The sequence below is a fragment of the Sarcophilus harrisii genome, chromosome 3 (genome assembly GCF_902635505.1).
Source record: "Sarcophilus harrisii chromosome 3, mSarHar1.11, whole genome shotgun sequence".
NCBI lineage: Eukaryota > Metazoa > Chordata > Mammalia > Dasyuromorphia > Dasyuridae > Sarcophilus > Sarcophilus harrisii.
In genome coordinates, this window is record NC_045428.1 from 452,919,915 (window position 1) to 452,941,475 (window position 21,561).

The 21,561-nt window shown below is 38.5% G+C and overlaps 1 protein-coding gene across 1 annotated transcript in view; it reads left to right on the forward strand.

Moving 5' to 3' along the window:
- SNX19 (sorting nexin 19) overlaps positions 1 to 19,334 on the forward strand; it is a 57,851-nt gene extending 38,517 nt beyond the window's left edge. The window contains exons 9-11 of the mRNA XM_031960884.1: positions 14,337 to 14,521; positions 15,111 to 15,198; positions 17,415 to 19,334. Of these exons, the coding sequence (XP_031816744.1) occupies positions 14,337 to 14,521; positions 15,111 to 15,198; positions 17,415 to 17,547 (406 nt within the window). The 3' untranslated portion in view covers positions 17,548 to 19,334. The remainder of the gene's footprint in view (positions 1 to 14,336; positions 14,522 to 15,110; positions 15,199 to 17,414) is intronic.
- Positions 19,335 to 21,561: the final 2,227 nt, after the last annotated feature.

Below are 21,561 nucleotides of genomic sequence, written 5' to 3' on the forward strand. Positions count from 1 at the left end.
GAATCTTACAGGATCATTTGGACTTCTATATGTTTGATATAATCTTGAATGAAAAAGGGAATTTCATACACAAAAAAATTATTTTTTCTAATCTTAGTATTTCAGTTCTTTATTATTACCTTACCTAACACATTTTTTTTTCTTCTTCATGGCAGTGCTTAGGAACTTTAGTTTTTATTTTATTGTTTATCTCCTTGTACTTTTAATTTCAATAAGTCCATGACACACAATAAGATCTGTCTGAAAACCATGGCTTGTTTTCTGAACTTGAATTAGTATATTGAATAGCAATAATACATCATTTCTTGAAGGTGTTTTTATTTTTGTTTTCTATTTACAACTGTATTTTCCTTCACATTTCAGCACAAAATGATTCTTTATCACTGTGGACTTGAATGATCCCTGAAACATTTGATATCCCCATATCAAAAATCATTATGTTTCTAACAGTCATTGAAGTATGCTTTTTATGGCATAAACTTTTCCTTGGAATAACAAAATTCATTACTTAAAACCACAGGATTAGAAATAGCAAAAAAGAGCAATAGAAAGAACATATATAACATGAAATCTAGCACTCAGCTGGCCAAAAACAATGAAAGGTATAAAAATCAGTTCAAACTATTTTCATTTGGTCAAAGTTAAATGTTCTAAATCAGTCAAATATCACTAGAAACACAGACATGACCATTGCTGAGACAAAATATAACAAATGTTGCTTGTCCCAAGTAATTTGCTTACCAATGTAGTCTTTATACAAGGCAGTGGAAAAATGTGGCCAAGGATGGGTATAAAGGGAGAACTTTATAATAAAATAACAATAATTTCTGGTGTTTTTATGATGCTGTAAAGTTAGCAGGACAAACTGTATACATCATCTCATTATCTCAATCCTATATGGTACATATTATTGTTATTAAGTCTTTTCAATTTTATCTGACTCTTTGTGATCCCATTTGGACTTTTTTTAGCAGAAATATTGTAGGGGTTTACTATTTTCTCTCCAGCTCATTTTACAGATGAAAAAACTAAGGCAAAGAGAGTTAAGTGACTTGTTCTGGGTCACACAGCTAGTAATTTCAGGAAGATGAGTCTTCCCAACGCCAGGTCCAGCACTTTAGCCACTGCACCACCAGATTACAGAAATATCTTTCATGTTTAGTAAACACTGTACTCCTAGAATTTTGACTGCCTCTTTTGGGGCCAGTATTTGGAGATCTGTGAAGTCTGAAAGACCCCTTGGCAGGGATATTAGAGTTTAAACTCCTGCTCATTGATTAATCTTTAAAATGCCCTCCAATATTTGAGGTCTTTTAATTCCATGATAGAACTGGGCTGCAATATCACATTTTGTCCAGTTACTTTATAGCAAGTGATATGCCCTTTAAAATATTCTACAGGTAAATCTCCAGGTTGTATAAAACAGACTTGTTTCCTTCATCCAATAACTTCAAATTTAAGATTATGCATAGAATGAAGAATATGTAAAACTGATAATTCATTATGTGAAGAGCTTTCTGGATAGGGCAATACCACCTCCATATTTCCTTGCTCTATCTTACTACCCCACCTTGAGTTTAACAGTTATCCTTTTAAATATATTGATCTCTCCATGGTAACTAAATTGGTTCCTAATTAAGTCTTCAGGGGCTAAACATAAATAATAAATAGGACTAAAATCATTCCAATCTTCATTCCTTCCCCTAGTCCTCCTTTTGTTATGGTTTTATGTCACTTGATATTATAAGAGAAAAAAGAGATTTTCAGAGCTTCCAACCCCCTCCCCCCTTTCTTCTGTGTCCAAAGTATTTTATGAGAGGCAAATGAAGAGTTAACACTTGGAGGGCTTCTTGAATCCTGGCTAACAGTAGCTTTGAAGGCCCTCTTTGATGCAGAGAGACATCATTCCAGGTGGAAGGTAACTTCCCTTCATTCAAGAAGGGAAGTTGAAAACCTTTGAAAAGACAAATGTTTTTCCTTAAGATTCAAATGAAAAGAAGTAAATGCTTCTGTCAGCTGCCACTACAAGCCTCCTTTTTTCATTTGGTCTATGACAATTTGACTGAAATGCCTTTGCCAAACATGTCAAATGCTAAACCTTACCATTCCATCACCACCCACTTCTTTCATAGTGAAAGAGAACAATCCATTATAATATTTTCAAGGCAAAGTGGGACCCAACCTGTTTCTCTCTTTTTTATTAAAGCTTTTTATTTTCCAAACACATGCATGGGTAGTTTTCAACATTGACCCTTGCAAAATCTACTGTTCCAAATTTTCCTCCTCCCCCCACACTCTCCCCTAGATGGCAAGTAATCCAATATATGTTAAACATGTTAAAATATATATTAAATCCAATGTATGTATACCTATTTCTATAATTATTATGCTGCACAAGAAAAATCAGTCAAAAAGAAAAAAAAAGAGAAAGAAAACAAAATGCAAGCAAGCAACAATAAAGAGTGAAAATGTTGTATTGTGAACCACACTAAGTCCCTACAGTCCTCTCTCTCGGTGCAGATGGCTCTCTTCATCACAGGATCATTGGAACTGGCCTCAATCATCTCATTCCAAACCTGTTTCTCCTATCAAAGCCCCTGATATAATCTTAAAGATTCTTTTCTGATGTCCAAGAGTATAGTACCCTCCCTAACTAGCTTATTTCTCTGTTTCACTGCACTCAATAAACAAGACTTATTAAGGGTCAGGCATTATGGTAAGCACTGAATCAGAATCAATTCCTGCCCTCAAGGAGCTTACATTCAATCAGGAAATAATAGATAAGTTACCTAAGAGACCAAGGCAGAGATCCTACCCACTATGCACCTTGCCTTGATCATATGCTTTTTCATAATTCAGGTTTTGGGATTTGGGTTTTTTTTTTTTTAAATATTCATTAGTATTCTACACAAAAGTTCTATTCTGATAAGTCATCAAAGCTTAGATATGAGAGTTCTCAAAGGCTTTGCCAGCTGACTTTAAGCTCTGGCAGGTCCAGAAAAGCTAAGAGTATGGGCTTAATGCCCTCCTCTTGTTGTCTTCCAAAATTCAGTCTAACTAATTTCAGAAAGGTGTGTCACTAGAAAGTGCTCTGAGGAAAAAGCAAATAGCAAACAACAACAACAACAAAAACTCATAAAGATCCTCTACTAAAGCAGAAGAACTGCCATCAGCATCAGTGGAAGGAGTGTCTGTGAGGATAAAATCATAAAGCTTTTGAAGTACTAAGCCAAGTACATAAGATGATAAAATCAAAATTACAAAGATCAGATTGAATTTAGAGACTAGGGCTGTACCCAGATTATTCCCCTAATTCAGACTCTATGAAATCTCTGCTACCTAATTTCATCTCTACAACCAACACCTCCCCCAGAATCTTTTCCTAGCTAAAAATAGCAGTCTATAACTCAAATCACTATGTCTTGGAGTCTGTGTTTGTGTGCATGTGTGTGTTTTGTTTTCCCCTCAAGCACGTACTGTACATCAGAAAATGTGGGCACGTTTTAAACTGCATTCAGCATTCATTCAACAAATATTTCTTGAGTGAATAATAAGAACAGATATAAAGAAATAAAAATATTTCATAGTCTCTCCAAGCTTGCATGGCTACCACTGGCTCTTTGCTGGGTAGAAGGAATAGAGATTCTTATCCTAAGTTCTTAAAAGCTTTTTCTTCCCCAGGGCAGAAAAGGATGGCTCCTGCCTTAAAACAAAGGAGAGAGAGGGCAGCAAGGCTGAACTTTAGCTGTGTGACTTGGGCCTGGCTAGTCACAGCCCTCAGAAGTTAGGAGCTGGAAACTCACAGGGAGGAAATATGTATAAACACGGAGGGGAGAGAAAGATGGGACAGGGCCAGCAGGCAGGAAGGCAGAGCCCTGGGAAGGGGCCCGGCAAACAGAGATGTGTTACTTTTATCAGGTGTGGAGTTGGCAAAAACAGTTTGTTCACCGGGAAATGCCCTATATCCCTACCAGCAATTCCCTGGTCCCCCTTTGCCTCCTGTCCTGAAGGTGGGGGTTACTGATTAGATGAACAAACACTTCATAATAATGTGCTAGGTCTGGGGGGGAGAGAACATAGTGTTCATAGTTTAATGCCATTGTAAAGGTTTTACAGGGTGCTGGAAAGGAGATTGTTTCCAGGAAGTTAAAGATGCAACTTCAACATTTTTTCCCCCAGTTCTGGATAGGACTCCTGATTTTTCATGCTTAGATGACTACCAGGTTTTGTTGTGAGCAAATCTCGAAGTGATTTAATTTGCATATTCAGGGACTATATTTGTTTCTTCAATTCTAGAGACCCTAACTACCAATGAAATAGAAAAAGTCACTTCCTGCAGCTACTTTGGTCCCACTCAGAATGACAGGGGTTTTGAGACTGAGGACCTGCAAGTGCTAATGCAGAGGTTTCCATCACCCGTTACAAGGGAGAAATTGATATATGGCAGCATTTCCCATGGGGCATTTATGGATCAATACTAGGGAGTTAAAGGAAACTCACAGGGAGAGTCAGAGGGGATGATACTTGATGGCACTGAGGAGGTAGTTTGGAGAATGATATGAGGGGATCACTGGGTAAGAAATCAAGTCCTTTCAGGGAAGATTGAAAGGTACCACGTGCAATTATTTGGTGTTGGGTGTCCTTCCTGGAGCTGAGAGGAGGTTTGGAATAAGGGTGGGGGGATATTCATAGGTATTTGTGCTGGTTCAAGTTCATGACTTGGCTGCTTTTGGAGTCCCTAATATTGGAGAAGCAGATCATTGTGATGTTGTGCAGCTAGATCTCATCCATCACTGCTGTCTAAATTCAGAAAACTGCAGATGTCAGTTATGAAAGAACTTCAGTGATGACCTAGTCCCTTACATTCATTTTTACCAAAAAAAGGAAACTGGGACCCAAAGATGTGAAACTATTTGCCCAAGACTCAAAGACCAGTCTAGATTTGACTAGTAAAGAGTGCTCAGGATTGATGGGAAATAGAACAAGTTTATCTTTCTTGCTCTGTTTTCATTTTTTGATTGGTTGAAATGGAGCCACCCATACCTAAACAAAAAATTACAAGTGCATTTGCATAAAATGAACTTTGTATGGAATATTAACTTCTTGAGTGAAGGGATTTTCCCCCACTTTCCACCCCCACCTCTCATTCCTATTTTTTCAATTCCTGGTATAATGTCTTACAAGAGGAGGTGCCTTATAAATGTTTATGGATTGGTTGACTGACTAACTTGATAGAGCTATTAGGCAATTTTTGTATTACATTATTTTTATAGCTTCCCTCAAGGTTGTTACTTCCTGATTTCTCAGTCTCCTTATCTTTGTCTCCCCATCAATAAGCCTTTTTCCAATAATTACAATGCAACAAAAAGGAGAAAGAAAAGGGGAGGGGGGACTCAGCAGGACTGTAGTTGTCCTTGGGCCACACATTGGTGAACTTGAAGGGCAGAGAAGAAAGCCATGTTCCCATCTCCCAAATCTCAAGCCTCCTAGATTCTGACCCTTTCCTCTCAGCTACAGCAACTATATGGGGAAAAGGGGAGATGAGGCAGACTTCTGGTAACTGGATTAGCCATGGTCCCTCAAGCCCTTCTCCTCACTCCTAAGTTTTCTTCTTTCTGCTATTTTGATGGAAGATGACCTTCAGCTGACCTTGAAGTGCCATCTTAAGCCCTGGTATTAAATTAGCTCCTTTTTAGCCATCACTTCATTCCTCTATCTTCAGCTATTTCAAATAGGGGCCCCTTACAGCATGGGCTAGGTATGTACCCCCAGTGTAATGGCAAGCCCCAATCACTTCTCAATCCCAGCCTTGTTGCATGCCGGGCAGGCTACAGAGCTCTCAAGTATCTCAGTGTTAATCCATTGTTGCTTCCCTCATTTTATTGGCTATTTGTGGCCCCCCTAATAAGACTGTCATGTGTACTAAATCACTCATAGATGGTCCTCCAAAGCATGTTTTTTTTTTCCTTTTCTTTGGGGGAGGGGAGTGGAGAAAGGGATGGTTATCCTTGTATCAAATGCCGGGATTAGAATAGTAACTTGTCAGTCATCAGAAAATAAAACCAATTCCATTTGGAATTCTTTTCCAACTTTTTTTTAGCACATTTACCTTGCATCTGTTTTGAGTGACCTAAATAATAATGGTTGCTTTTAGCAAATAAATTATAAAATCAGTATTACTGCAAGATCCAGGCATATCTTCCTTAGAGTTTTTTATTTCCTTGTCCATTTTGGGTGGTTTCCTACCAACAGTGACTTTTCAGGAGTTGGAGAGAAAAAGGACTTTGGGACAAGTAAATTCTATTATTTTCAACCTAATAAAACATGTCTCTTTATATTCCTTTTTGGCATAGATAAGGGTAATAACAATAATAATGATGGATATTTCTATAGCATTTCAGGTTTTACATACTTTTTTTGTATACATCATCTCATTGTAGATTAAGGTGGAATAGTGGGAAATGTATTGACTCTGTAGCCAGAAGACCTACAATCAAGTTCCAAGTCTGATGTTTACTATGAGACTTTGGTCAAATCATTCAACTAACTTCATGGAAGTTTTTCCATTTTTCAAACGAGGGGGTTGATAAGTGATATCTGAGATCCCTTCCAGTTAAAAAGCTATCATTCTAGAAATCATTTTTGGAGTATCTACTATGTACCAGGCACTGTCTTTACCCCTGGGACTAAAAAGACCTAAAAGAAATAGTTCCTAACCTGAAGGAGCTTATATTCTATGGAGAAATGGAGGAAGCTGACACATATAGAAATAATAACAGAAACAATAAACATCAAGGCGACAGATGTTTGTTTTTTCCCTCTTTTCTACCCTCTTTCTTAGCTTATTTTTGTTTCAGAGCCAGCTAAGTTTTAAAAAAAAAGAATTATGAGACTTTTTTTGCTGCATATTAGATATAGAGAAAATAAGGTTCTTCTGCAGGGGAGCTACAGTGGATAGAATGTCAGGTCTGAAGTCAGGAAGATAGCCTTAGACTGTTTGATCCTGGACAAGTCACTTCACCCTGTTTGACTCAGTTTCCTCATCAGTAAAATGAGCTGGAGAAAGAAATGGGAAACCACTGAAGTATCTTTGCCAAGACAATCCCAAATGGAATCCCAGAATACAACAGCAAGCTCCTTAAGGACAGGGACAGTGTTCATCTTTGTCTTTGTCTAGCACAATCCTTTGGTGCTTGGTGCTTATTAATAACATAATAATAATTAATAAAAATAAATAATAATTAATAATTGCTTATTAATAGTCTGCAGAATGAATGAATAAAATAAGAAAACTCTGAGAGAACTCTAGCATTATCATGGAAACATTATCTGCACATAATATAGTGCTAGATGCTGTACCAAGCAAATTGGACCTATTCTCTCTTTGGGGAAAAATAATGGTAGCTCATGTTAATACAGTGCTTTCTAGTTTAAGTGTTATTCTGACAAGCACCTCAGAGCTAAAGATGCCCTTTTGACAGATATTTCTATGCCATTGGGGGATGTTGCTGATCAAGATACTCCTTTCAATCCTGAGAATGCCTACATGTCAATGGATGTGTGTTTATAAGAAAGATAGAGTTGCAGAATTAGAGACACAGGAGACAGATTCAGAAAGAGAGAAAAAGAGAGAGAGAGAGAGAGAGAGAGAGAGAGAGAGAGAGAGAGAGAGAGAGAGAATATGAATAACCTGTTTTTGAAACTGAATTACCTCTCACAAATTCTAGAGAGCTATTTTTCTCTTCCAGACTGTTATGTCCAGGGTTAGCTCAAACACTCATCATTTAAGATCACAATCCCTACCACAGATCTCAGTAAACAGGAAAGCTTTACAGCTCCTCACGTTCCCCCAGGTTTCCTGGGGCTAAGAAGTGAAAATTGACTGATCCCAAATGTCCCAGTGAAATCCTTTTAAAGTGTGTATTCTGAAAGAAAAGGGGGTCAAGAGTGGGGTCAATAGGAAGCAGGAAGCCGGGGGGGAAATTCTTTAAAAAGTGGTTTTATTTTTTTCCTCAGGTGCTTCTCATCTTTGAAACAGGGTATGAAAAATGATAGTGTAGAAAATTTTGTCTGCACCTGGATAACAGATTCCTCTCTTTGGACTCTCTCTTTTCAGTCTCTGAATGTGTTTTAGTTTGCTAATATTTCTGGAACTGAGTCTTACAGAATCTCTGATTGACCCATTCTGTGCTGAAGGGTCTGTAGTGGTTGACCGAGGCTTTCTTTGTCAGCAACTAGTGTTTACCTGGGAGAGTTCAGTCTTCTCTAACCCTTTGATTGCTGATTTCACAACATTTTTGTTTATCCATCTGATGTAGTAGATGTATAGAATACTGGACTTAGAATCAGAAAAATTTGAGTGCAGTTTTAGCTTCAGACACTTACTATGTGACTCTGGGTAAATTATTTAATATTTCTCTGTAAAATGGGAATAATAAAAGCACCTGCTTTACATGCTTGTTGTGAGAATCAAATAAAATAATATTTGCAAAGTGCTTTGCAAACTTAAAGCACTATATAGATGCCACCTATTATTATTGTTGTTAACATTTAAATATATTTTTCTTTTATAGAATATTCCAATTTTATGTTCAAGGAAGTATAATGTAGCCCTCCAAAATGAATTTGGAGTCAAGAAAGATGACTTTTCACCCTTTTAACACTTACTAACTTATGACTTCTTAAATATAAGGTCCTTGAGGAACTATTTTATGGAGGATTCGGGAAGGTATATCCCCAGTAAAAAGTAGGATGGTTTAGTAGAAAGAGAACTGCTAGAGCAGCTAGATGGCACAGTGAATAGAGTGCCAGCCTTGAAGTCAGGAGCACTTGACTTCAAATATGGTCTTGGATACTTAAAACTTACTAGCTATGTGATTTGGGGCAAGTCATTTAGCCTTTCAATACCTTCAGTCAACTTTCTAACACTATTAAGTAGCAGAGTAGATGTTAATCTGCACTGGTAGAGAGTAAATTCTAATGAAATTACAAGTTTAAGTTTTTAAAAATTTCCAGAAGAAAACATAGTGACTTGCATACAATAGGTGTGCAAATGGTTGAATCTAATTGAACTTGTTCCTCTTCTATGTCCCTCCTTCCAGTAAAAATCAAACTATTCATCAAGACACATTTATTAAGCACCTGCTTTTGCCAGTCACTGAGGAAGAAAATATTGTTAACAACATTTCTCAGGATTATCATGAAGGTCACATTTTAATACTAAAATAGTAAGCAGATATTAGCTATTAAAATAATTAATTTTAGACAGAGTTTAGAAACAGAGAGTCTTGTAAACTCCTTGAAGGAGAGGGCTGTTTTGATTTGTCTTTGTATCTCAAGTGCTTTATAGGTATGGTGCTTAGAAGGTGTTTAATAGATACATGTTGATTTGATTCATTGATATCTAGTTATCTAGTAATATTTCACCCTTTACAAATAAAGACCTGAGAGAGCAAATGAATTACCTAAAATCAGACACAGGGTATATAAGTTACAAAATTAATTCTTAGACTTCATGTACTCTTTCTACTAGTCCCTGTTCTGCCTTTTTGATGAATTGCAAAGACACAGAAATGAATATAGAAAATGAACAAAGTATTATATTGAAGAGAAAGCCATTCATTGTTTCTTTTGGATTTGAGTTAGAATGTATGCTTATTGGGTCGTAATTTGGGAAGGTTTACTGGAGAAGGCAGGCTTTGGGATACGTTTGAAGAGGGCAAGTTATTAATATGATTAGCCCCATTGAACAGCAATAGGACATGAAGAAAATTTGGCCTGCCCTGTGAATTTATGTGAAAAGAAAAATCTTTTGTTCTTCTAAGTTTTTCCATTTCTATTGAGGACACATACTCTGATCTGATAAACTACAACTTTCTCTAGTAATTACTAAAATCAGTTCCCAATAACTCTTTTGTTCTCACAATAAAAATTGATTTATAATCAAGGTTCTTAATGCTTTTTTTTAATACCATGTATCTCATTAACAGACTGGTGAAGTCTATAGACCCTTTCTCAAAACAATCTTGTAAATGCATAAAATAAAATACATAGGATTAAAAAGGAAACCATTTATATTGAGAAACAATGATCAAGTTTTAAAAAGAACACAATACATTCATAGTAAAGAACCCCTGCTTTAGAGGGGAGAAGTAGAGAGGTCCTATAGCCCTAGATTTTTCTTGCACATGGCTCCTTCAGCTCTCTGGAGTGATTTGTAGGTCATTGAACCCGTCTCCTTTCAACTACCCTTCTTTGTAAACAGGGATAGCAATGTGTGCTACCAGATCCCTTTGGTGAGGCATCTTAGACTCGCTGAATGAAAAGCCCTATAAAAAGACTATGCAGCCCTAATAATAACAAATGGGATCGTGGTGGCTATTTCGGGGAATGGATGGCTTTGTGCCTTTGATGCCGCTCTTGATCTCCATTGATGTTTGCCATTCTTGCCCTGCCATTACCTTTCAGGCTTCCTATTCTGAGTCCTATTCTTGGGCTGTGGGCTTGAGAGAACGGAGCCCTCGGGACTGGAATGCCTTGCTTGAGAGGAATGTAGACTGTCTGGCATGGTGGAGGTTAAATAAAGTTTGCCTTGGCAACTCCTCTTTGCTATTGGACAGGTGACAAGTCACTCGGGTACAGGGCTGATGGCATAAGCCACCAGGAGGATGGAGCTGTAGGTCCCCACTTAGGAGGTGCTTCAGCCTAACACGTAGTAGGTCCTGTCTAAACGCTTCTTCACAACCCCTCCCTCCTGGGTAGAAGGAGCAGAATAACTCCCCCATGATCTGCACCTGAGCTAGATTTTGCCTCAGTCTCCACTGGGAAGATTAGATGGATAGGAAGCTAAAGTGGACTAGATGGACAAAGCATTCATTCCCTTCTAATTCTCAAATTCTGTTATTTCCTCTTAGCTAGAAGCTATACTTCATTTTTCTATTACAAATCTAAGCTTTGAGATCTTTGTTGTCGTTCAGTAATTTTCAGTCGTGTCTGCCTCTTAGTGACCATAATTGGGATTTTCTTAGCAAAAATGATGGAGTGCTTTGCCATTTCCTTCTCCCAGCTTACTTTGCAGATGAGGAAATTGAGGCAAACAGGGTTAAGTGACTTGTATAGGGTCACACAGCTAGTAAGTGTCCGAAGCCTAATTGAAAAAACATTTCTTAAGCACTTAACTAAAGATTAAATTTTTGCTTGGTACAGAAATAGAACCTGTGAGTAAAAGTTATATAACAACAGATTTCATCTCACTATACTATAGGACATTTTTTTTTAAAGATTGGATCTCCTTATTTTGTGCAAGTTGAAAGTAACCATTTACAAGCTGATCCCAGTAGTAATTTAGCTTCAGCCTGCTCCATTTTTCTGATCTGGACCTCCTTAAGCAGACTGGTGACCTCCACTCTTGAGGGCTTCTATATTGATGTCATACTTAGGACAGAGAGTCGATCAGCATTAGCTCTACCTCAGATTAGAATTCATGAACTCCAGTGATCCACCAGATTCTACCTGCCCAATAGCAGAGATTACAGAAGTGTACCATCAGAAGGATCCTAATCATTGAAGCTGTCCAGATGTCACTGGAAGATTTTAATTGGCAGATTCAAACCACTAAGCATTTCTTAAGTGTCTCCTTATGGAATTAGGAACTCGAAAGATGAATGATCATTTAAGTAAGTTATGGCTATTTATTATAGTATGCTTTAGGTCAGTGGTTCTCAAAGTCTGGTCCAGAGCATCCTGGGAATCTCTGAAATCCTTTCAGAGAGTCTACAAATTCATAATTAGTTTTTATTTTTAATGTGATCAATATCTATAACTATAAACCACATAAACAAAAACTCTTTGGACAGGTCCTCAATCATTTTTAATAGGATAAAGATATTGAGAACAAAAGTTTGAGGACCACTGCTTTAGGTAGTAGTTGGGCTTGATGATCTCTGAGGACCTTTCTAACTTTACGAGCCTTATTTTGTTGTGGTAGCAGATGGGGACAAAATAAAGAGAAGGAGTTTGAGAGGGGCAGTGAAGAAAGAATAAACAATACTTGGTGACTGGGCTGAAGGAAGAAGGGTACAAGGAAGAGGGATTTAGGTAAATATTATAAATAACCTCCTAACTTAAAGAGTTGTAAATTCATGTAATAGCACCAAGAAAGGAGGTTTTTCTGGAGATTGTTCAGATAATACTACTGGTTTAAATAGAATCTTGCCCAAAGGTAGAAGCATAATATTAGCTGTCCTAATTCTGTTTAATTTTTATTTATTTATTTTTATTGGGCTTGAGGGCCCATAGAAATAATATAAATATTATTTCATTTATTTATATATTGTAGGCAATCAGGGGTTAAGTGATTTGCCTATGGTCACACAACTAAGTAAGTGTCTGAGGCTTGATTTTGAACTCAGGTCCTCCTGACTTCAGGATACAGAGTTGCTCTATCCACTCCATCACCTTGCTACCATGTAAACTCACTTCAGAGACTTGGTTTGTTTCTACACTAGGAAAGAAAGTTGATTTAAGACAATGAAGAATAATTGTAGCCTGGATTTCCTCTCTCTCTCTCTCTCTCTCTCTCTCTCTCTCTCTCTCTCTCTCTCTCTCTCTCTCTCTATCTCTCGTATAATTTCTTCTCAACTATCACTTAATAATCTATCTATGCAATAGTCTTTGCTCTATCAATCAAATCAATGACTATTTATTCAGCATCAATTTGAGTATAATGTTATGCTGGGGGGAGGTAACATATTCAATGAATATAAAATATAATTCCTGCCCCTCACAATGCCCCCCCAGGAACATCTTTATTAAGAGTAACCTCACTTCCATTTCCACCATGACCCTTCCTTGAAATAACTAGATTGATTTATATGCTGCTCCACTGCCTGCACAGCCCTCCTCCATACTTACCATTATTCCAAGAATCAGGGTTCTTAGCTCAGAAAGGGCCACAAACCAGAGATTTTTTCATCCCATCCTGAAATGCTTTCCTCATCTTCTACAACAAAGCTCTCATTAAAATTCAGGAGGGCTTCTTTGAGGAGATTTTAACAAGCATTCTCAAGAAGACTTTTGAGGAAACTTAGAGTCACTTGGAGACTTTTTAAGTCAAAAAACCAAAGATGTTTGTTTGGTGGCCTTTTCCCTCTCATAAATGTCTCTGTAGCAAGCCTAAGGGTTAAAGAGTAAACTGTTCTTTGTGCTGAGTTCAAGTTTGAGGATCTATTTCCACTCAGACTCTGCATAACCATTTGTGTCTTAAGTGCTAGGATCATTCTAAGCCAGGGTTTTCTGATCTTTTTCAGCCTTTGTAATCCTTGGCTTTCAGTAAATCTTCCTATACCCCATACTCATCTCCAGGCTTATGCACATTTTTCATGATGACAACTTTATTTGGTATACAACAGATTAGTATCATAAAGTTATTCAGTGTTTATCAGAATATAGTCACATAAATTAAAGGTATTTCCTACTCACAAATAGTTTTATTTTTAATATGGTTTTTGAAAGAAATACCCTTATATTTAGCTTCTAGTTTGCTTCCAGGTGGCATAATGGATAGAGTCAGGAGTAGAGGAAATATGAGTTCAAATCTAGCCTTAAGTACTTATCATCTGTTTGTCTATTTTCTCATCTGTAAAATGGGGAATAATAGCAGCACTTAATTTTTAGAGTTGTTGTGAAAATTAAATGAGATAATGCTATAGTGCTTGGCACATGGTGGGCATGTAATATGTGTTAGCTATTTTATTATTGTTTTTATTGTTTTGAATTCGATTATGAACAAGGCTGAGAATCCTGATTTTACAAAGATAAATTACAATAAATGGAATGTTTACAATAGGATATTTATCATAATTTACCAAATATTTTCCATATCCTCTTAACAAGCTTCTTGTAACGCTTAGGGAATCTGAGTACTCTTGGATGGGAGTCCTTTATCTAAGCTGAGGAGTGTTTCTAAATACATGGTTCCTGTGCTCACAGAATTTACCATTTAATTAAAAGTGATTAGACTTACCCAGGTGAAACAAGTAGACATAAAACAACATAGAACCAGGTGCAAAATATGTGATACAAACACTAACTTCCGTGGAGCTCTAAGGGAGGGATCGTTGTGGATTGAATAGTTGACAAAAGCAGCAGTGATTTACTTTTACATTCACAAAATCCCCCAAAAGGAAAACAAATCAAAACAACAATTTGCAGAATTGAGGCTGTCATGTGAAACATCTGCATCCTCAAATGCATATTTTTCATGGAAATACTTTTGGCCCATCTGGGTCATCCTTCTCAACTCCTTTCTCTCTTCCTTTCTTGCCCTCCCCTGGCAGGTGGCTGGAGGTACAGGTAGCTAATCTGACATGCCCCCAGCGCTGGGTCCAGTATCTCCGGCTCCTGCAGGAGTCCATCTGGCCGGGGGGCACTCTGCCAGTGCTGCCAAAGCCATTGAGAACACAGGAGCAGAAGGAGGCTACTGAGGAGCAAGCTCTGCAAAGCCTGATGGGAGTCCTGCCAGGTGAGCCAATCATCATACCATCAGCTAATCATACAGACAGTAGTGACCACTCTTCCACAGTCCTTCCTCGTGGCTTAGTTGCTTTATCTCCAGGCTTTAATAAAACAATATAGAGTAATTAGGAACCCTAGTCAGAATATCTATGTTCAAATTCCTTCTCTGTGACTTACTACCTGTACAAACTTGGACAATTTAGTTTGCTTCTCTGGTCTCGGTTTCCTCACTGAGTGAGGTGAGGTGGGGAAAGAAGAATCGGACTAGATGATGTTATGGTCCCTCCTAGCTCTAAATCTGTGATCTGGCTTAGAATCCAGCTCTGTCATCATTGGACAAGATAATTTTAATTATATCTGAATCTCGGTTTCCTAATGTGTAAAATGATGGGGCCAGATTAAGTGAATTCTAAAGTTCTTTGTATAACTAAATCCTATGACCCATGGATCTACTGATTCTCCATTCCCTTAGCCAGCTGAGGAAATCAGGGCTAGGTTTCCATCTCTTTTTCACCAAAGCTTTGTTAAGAGAATACCCTAAGTGCAGAGCACTATTGAGAAAATTCATAAATGTTTCTCTGTTGTTTCCTTGTCAGACTTGGTCGTGGAAATCCTTGGAGCAAGCAAGTGCCGCCTAAGCTGGGGTTTGGTCCTTGAATCTCTGCAGCAGCCCCTCATCAACAGGTAGAGATCAAAATTATACCCTAAATGCTACTCAGCCTATGGCAGGAGCTGTCCAAGAACTGAGAGGTCAAAGGGTCTAAGTCAGAGATTCTCCTGATTCTAGCCCTCTACGAGCAAGATTAGACAGACTGCAAGAAGCCAACTGGGTAGGATCCCAAGATTTTGGTCCTCAAGGCAGAGTGTTGCTATCCACTGTTCTACCATGATTTATCTGCCCATAGACCAGCTTTAGGCACAGACCACTGGGCAAACAAATGCGTACTGCCTGGAGGGGTTCATCCTTTTCCTGGAGGGCTTCATCTTCTGCTTATTCTTGTAGAAATGGGGAAGTTAGAGAGAATACTGATATGGAAAGAGATGCCAATCAGATCCTATTAATATAGTTCAGCAGTGTGAGTGGAGGAAAACTCTTATTGAGGAAGAACAGTGGGAATATATCAGCACTGAAAGGCAAAAACTCTAAACTCTAGTTCTCTACCTCTTACTATCTGGGAAAATTGGGCAAGCTTTGGGCAAGGTTCTTAAGCCAGGGTCAACAGATTCTTTAGAAATGGATAGATTTCAGGGACTCATTTTCACAAAACTAAAATTTAGTATTTTCTTCATTTAAATTTTTTTTGAGAAATTGTTCCATAGTTTCATCTGACTGACAAAGGGATCCATCACACACACACACACACACACACACACACACACACACACGTTAAGAACTACTATAAAGTAGAAAGAGCATTGTGTTTGGAATCAGAAAGACCTGGATTTAAATCCCACTTCAGATGCTCATTAGCAGAGTGTCTTAGGCAAAAATCACTTAACTCAGTTGGTTTCCTCATATATAAAATGAAGGGACTGGACTCAATGACTTCTAAGATCTCTTTGAGGTCTAAATCTATAATCCTATTAAGTTATTTTTCTTCTCTGGACCTCAGTTTCTTCATCTATAAAATGAGGAAATTAAAGTATGTGATTATTAAGGTTCCTTCTGGGTCTAACATTCTATCTTTCCTCTGGTAGATCTAATGCTGGAAATATAGTATTTTTTTCCTTAAATAAGTTGAGAGAATTGGACTATGAATCTACTATCCCTTGATTTTTCTAAGATTCTAAAGTTCTGAGAAATGGAGGGTTTTCAGTGCTCCCTCAAAATATGTAGCATAAGCAGAAAAATGCTCCTAACCTTCTGGGCCATAGCTAAACTTTACAGCCTCACAAGGTGTGTTCTCTCCAGTTCTATCAGAAATCTTTTTTTGATGGATATGATATAAGAGCAAAGATAGAGAGGAAACTCAGTGGTCTTCCAATCCAACTCTACCAGATGTGACATTTTAAAAGGTTTGGGAAACATAATTTCTGGAAGAGAGAAAAAGGTGGAAATCTGAATCTTCCCTAAATCACTGGTTATTAATAAAATTATTTCACTCACTGAAAAGGAGATTCTGCCCACAATGGTCATCCAATTGAAGGCTTTGAATGATGAGAAACTCTGTAGTCCATGAATCAGGGGACAGTTTTAATTATTGAAACTTCTGCCTTACATTGAATTGAAACTTTGTCATCTACAACTGCCATCCACTAATTCTACTTTTGTACTCTTAAGGGCAACTAGAATAAGTCTAATCTTTCTTCCATATACATGCCTTTTAGCTAGTTGCAATAATAATCCAATTTTTATAGCATTATAAGGTTTGTAGAATTATTCACTTGAAGGATTCTGTTAAATGATAGTGTAATTATTATAATTCCTGATTTACAAACAAGGAATCTGAGGCTCCAAGATGTTAATTATTTACTGATGATCATATAGCTAATAAGTGTTCAAAACAGTATTCAAACTTAGACCTCCTAGCACATAAATCCAATATTATGCTATAGCCCTTTCTAATTTCTTCTTGAGATAAATATCCTTGGTTCCTTCATCCAGTCAGTTTCCATACAGTATGGTTTTAAATCCCCTCACAGTCCTCTGGATACATTCTTGTTTGTCAGTATTCCTCCAAAAATTTGGCACCCAGAACCAAACACAATGCTGTATGTGTATACTGAGCAGAGCAATATAGTACAGGATTGTCAAATCCTTCTGAACCCTGTGGCTTTATTCATGCAACTCAAGATCACAAGTTTTGTTGTTATTGTTGTTGTTCTTGGCCCTCACATTGCACTGTTGACTCACTTCTCTTGTAGTCTTCTAAACCCTCTTGTTTTTCTGTTCGTTTCAGGCACTTAATTTATTGCCTCTGGGATATCATCCTGGACTTCCTGGATCTCAGTGCCTCTGCTGAAGAGTCTATCACGACCACCCCTGCTCCGGACACACCAAATAATCCCAGAAGGATGGGGGTCTCCCCCTGACTGCTGAGCACTCCTCACAAGTGTTCTGGACAGGACTGGAGAAAGGAGAATAAGCTTCTGAGTGCTAATGTTATCCCATCTCCCTGGGAACCAGGATGAGAAGCTTATGTTCTCAGCACTTATAGGGTGAGAGCAACAGTGACTGAGAAATCTTGTGGCATAGTTAGTATCCTCAGCAGCCATGTGTATTATTGGCAAAGGGTCATTCAAATTTGCAGTTAGGGATGAATGTGTCACCTGCGTGTCCATCTACTTCTACAGTTCCTCAGTCTCACAACCAGTTGATTGCAGATAGTGAGTGGAGCCTGATTTCTCTAGAAAAATCCTGGAAACTGAAGAAGGGGTAGAGTCATACATCCTCTTCCATCCCTTTTTCTGCCAGTCCCTACCATGCAAGGTTGACGTCTGATTATCACTTGTCCCTTTGCAACTCCATTGTCATAGGGGTTCTGGACAAAGCAGAGGGAAACTATTGCCAGGCTCTCTTAGGGAAGAGACTAGTTTTTCTGTCTCTGAAACTTTTCTTCCTCCTGAAAAGAAATGAAATGCAGGACAATGCCATCAAGTAGCAGGGAAGTATATTCAGTTGTCCCATTTGGTTTCTTCTGTTACCTTGAGAGAGAAGAGAGGGAAGGTCTTTTGATTCCCTGCTGCTGGTTTCTTGGCCATGTCCTCATGCACAAGGGAGGAAACTAGATCACCTACTTGGATAGCATCGTTCTTCCTGTGCTGAACTTCTGGTGAATAACCTGAGGCCTCCTCCCACATCCTTCCTGGTAGGACCTACCCTTTGGCTTTTTATTTTTTTAGTCATGTCTGCCTCCTCAAAATTTGGGAGGATGCTCAAGTTCCATCTCCCTAAACCAGAAGTATGAGAGGAAGGAACTTCTTGGGTCAGCACTTAGGGAAGAGAAAGAAAAATCTTGTACAAAGTTAAGGAAATATAGGTCCTTCTTATCCTGAGACATTTAAGGAACTGGAACCAAGATCCTGTGGGGTTTTATCTTCACCCCATTCTAAAGGCACTATTTTTTTTTCAGGCACTATTTTTCAGGCATTTAATTACACCACAAAAGCTTTTCCACTTCTTGTTCACAGACAAAGAAATAAAACTGACCTACAAGGTCAGATCTTTATCCTGTGATTAAAAAGCCCTGTAGTTTGTCAAAAAGAAGAGATGAGTCAAAAGGAGAAAAAAATGTAGAAGAGAAATGAGGCAAAGGGAAAAATCACAAAGGGAAGGACTATGGATTTAGAATTTAGAAGGAGATTTGTAGGTCTTCTGTTCAAATCCTTTGGTTTTATAGATGAGAAAATGGAATTGATCTATTCAAGATCACCCACATAGAAAGAGGGAGTGGTAGGATAAGAACTAAATAAAAGATGGAAGGAAGAGTGAATGATAAAGCCAAAGCAGTGGGAGAAACACTCTGCCCTCTTAACTTTGCTTGTGCCCACTGGCATCCCTGCATACATAAAATCAGTGGAAAACAACTTTCTTCTTTATAATCTGTCAGATCATCAAACTTGGCTAAGTCTTGGGAGCTTAGACTGAGAAGGACATGAAAGGACATGAACGCATATCAAAGTTATTAGGTAGAGGATGTATTGCACAGGGAAGTGGGAGGCTATGGAATCTTTTCTGGGGAAAGTTTCAAACCACCCATTGGATTTTTGAGCTGTCTAGGATGGTTGTAAGATGAAATTCTGCCTGAAGTCAAGGAGGCCAGATGAGATAACTTCAGTAGCCTTCACATAATGGGCATTTAATAAAGAATGTAAGTGTATTAAGGTTCTTTCCACGTCGAAGTGTATTATGACTTCCGGACTTTCTTGCAGTCCTCTTCCCCCTTGCCAAAGCTATCTCATTGAGAGGCGAGTATGGCTGATTCCTTGGTAAATGTCTGTAGAGTTATGGGATGAGCCAGGGCATTCATCCTGACTCCCTGAAGCTTCTCCTCCTACAGCTCTTTCACCCGGAGGCCAACATTGTTACTTTGGAAAGTTGGAGATGTCCCCATCTTCTGCTTTTCCCTTTGACACATGCTCTTGGCCACCTGTCCCACCATGCTTCTCTGGGCAGCCAGCCACAGGTTGGGTGCTTGTCAAATGACTAGTTCCAGCTTACACGTGGCATAAAATCAATAAATAACTGGACAGACCATAAATTGCCTGTGGTGGTAAATTCCTAAGAATCTTAAGTCACTTCCAGGGCTGGGAAGAGCTTCCTTGGTTCCACCTTATATAAGAAAAGCCTGCCTCTTCCCCACCTGCCTCCAGAGAGACAAACTGTCCCTCAGCCCACTTTCTGCCCAGGAGGCAAATGGACAATAATGACAAAGGAAAAAGTCCATGAGGTTTCTCAAACAACCAGCCAGGTTTCAGGGAGCAAGTTCGGGCAGCATGGGAAATCTTGTACCTGGGAGAGATGCCACAAGTATGTGGAGCAGGCCAGTCCAACTTGGAATCTGTCTTGCCTTATACTTTCTTTTATTATTCACTGCTGGGAACTATGTTGCAGAAGAGTAGGAACTGGAGAAATTACCCCAATCCTAGAGCAATAGGATTTAGAACTATTAATGTAGTCATCTAGTTCAAATCTCTGATTTTACAAAGAAAGGAACTAAGACTCAGATACATCAAGTGTCCAAAAGTCTCATTTCCCATTCATTAATTCATTTTTTAAAATGAGTACCTAAGATGCTCAAAGAAGCCCTCCCTGGGTCTGAAAACATGCAAAGCATTGTAGGAGGTGCAAAAATGAAGAAACTGCAAAGGGTGATGATCATTACTATCCCCACATCATCCTATTCCTACTCCCCTCCCTGCTCCTCCCTGCAATGAAATAGATACAGTAGATGATGAGGGATTGGTATGGTAGAAAGAATATTGAACTCAGAATCATGGGCCTGAGTTCAAATCCTAGTTCAATTATTTACAACTACATTTGACAAGTCATTCATCTGACTGTGCCTCAGTTACCTCATCTATAAAAAGAAGGCATTTGTCTACATAACTCATAAAATTTTCTTCTAATCCAAATCTATAAAATCCAAAAACTTTTTGTTTAGTCACTTTCAGTCATGTCCAACTCTTTATGATCCCATTTAGGGTTTTCTTGGCAAAGTTACCGCAACAGCTTGCCATTTCTTTCTCCAATTCATTTTATAGATAAGAAAACCCAGGCAAATGAGGTTAAGTGACTTGCCCAGAGTCACACAGCTAATTCGTGTCTTAAGCCAGATTTGAACTCAGGAAGATGTCTGCCTGATCCAAGCTCAGTGCACTCTGAGCTATCCCCTATCCCACCTAGTTGCCCCATTCCATAGCTAGATTTCATTGTTTTCTTCATGGTCCTTAGTCATGTCTCCATGACCTTGGCCCTATTCCTAACCTTTGCCTCACTAATTCCTCCTCCGACCATCCATTATTTTGGCAGTAAAAAGCAAGAGATGTATTATTACTTTAATAAACTTCACCTAATCTCACCTGAGCATTCTGAAATTCAGCAGCCCCCTCAGAAACTGTGTTGTTTTCCCAGGGATGCTATGCCAAAAAGGGTGATGTATTTTCATCATGCAAGCAAAGACGAGAATAGGAGCTAACCCTGTTGGATGCAGAAAGAAGCAGGAACCAATGGGGAAAGGGGAATGGGGATTGACTAAATTTGTAGCTCAAAATATGACTATGTGAACATAGCTATGTCTAATTCCCAGTGTTTTCTCTATATCTGAAGTGCCAAAGGATATCATGCTTGCCTCCATCAGCTCCACAAAAAAGGAGAAAATAATCGTCAGAAGCTGGGTCCCAGTAGCAACTGGAAACCTTTGCTTTGGGCTGGTAAAGAACAGAGGGGAATATTTCAGAGACACCGCTATTCATACTAATGACAGGGATTCCATTGGGCTTGGAGTTGATTTATCCACTCTCCTATAGCCCAAGCTGTCTCCTTAACACCTGAATTCTGTACTGCCCAGGAGAATACTTTGGACTGACTGTATCCCAAGAATATGT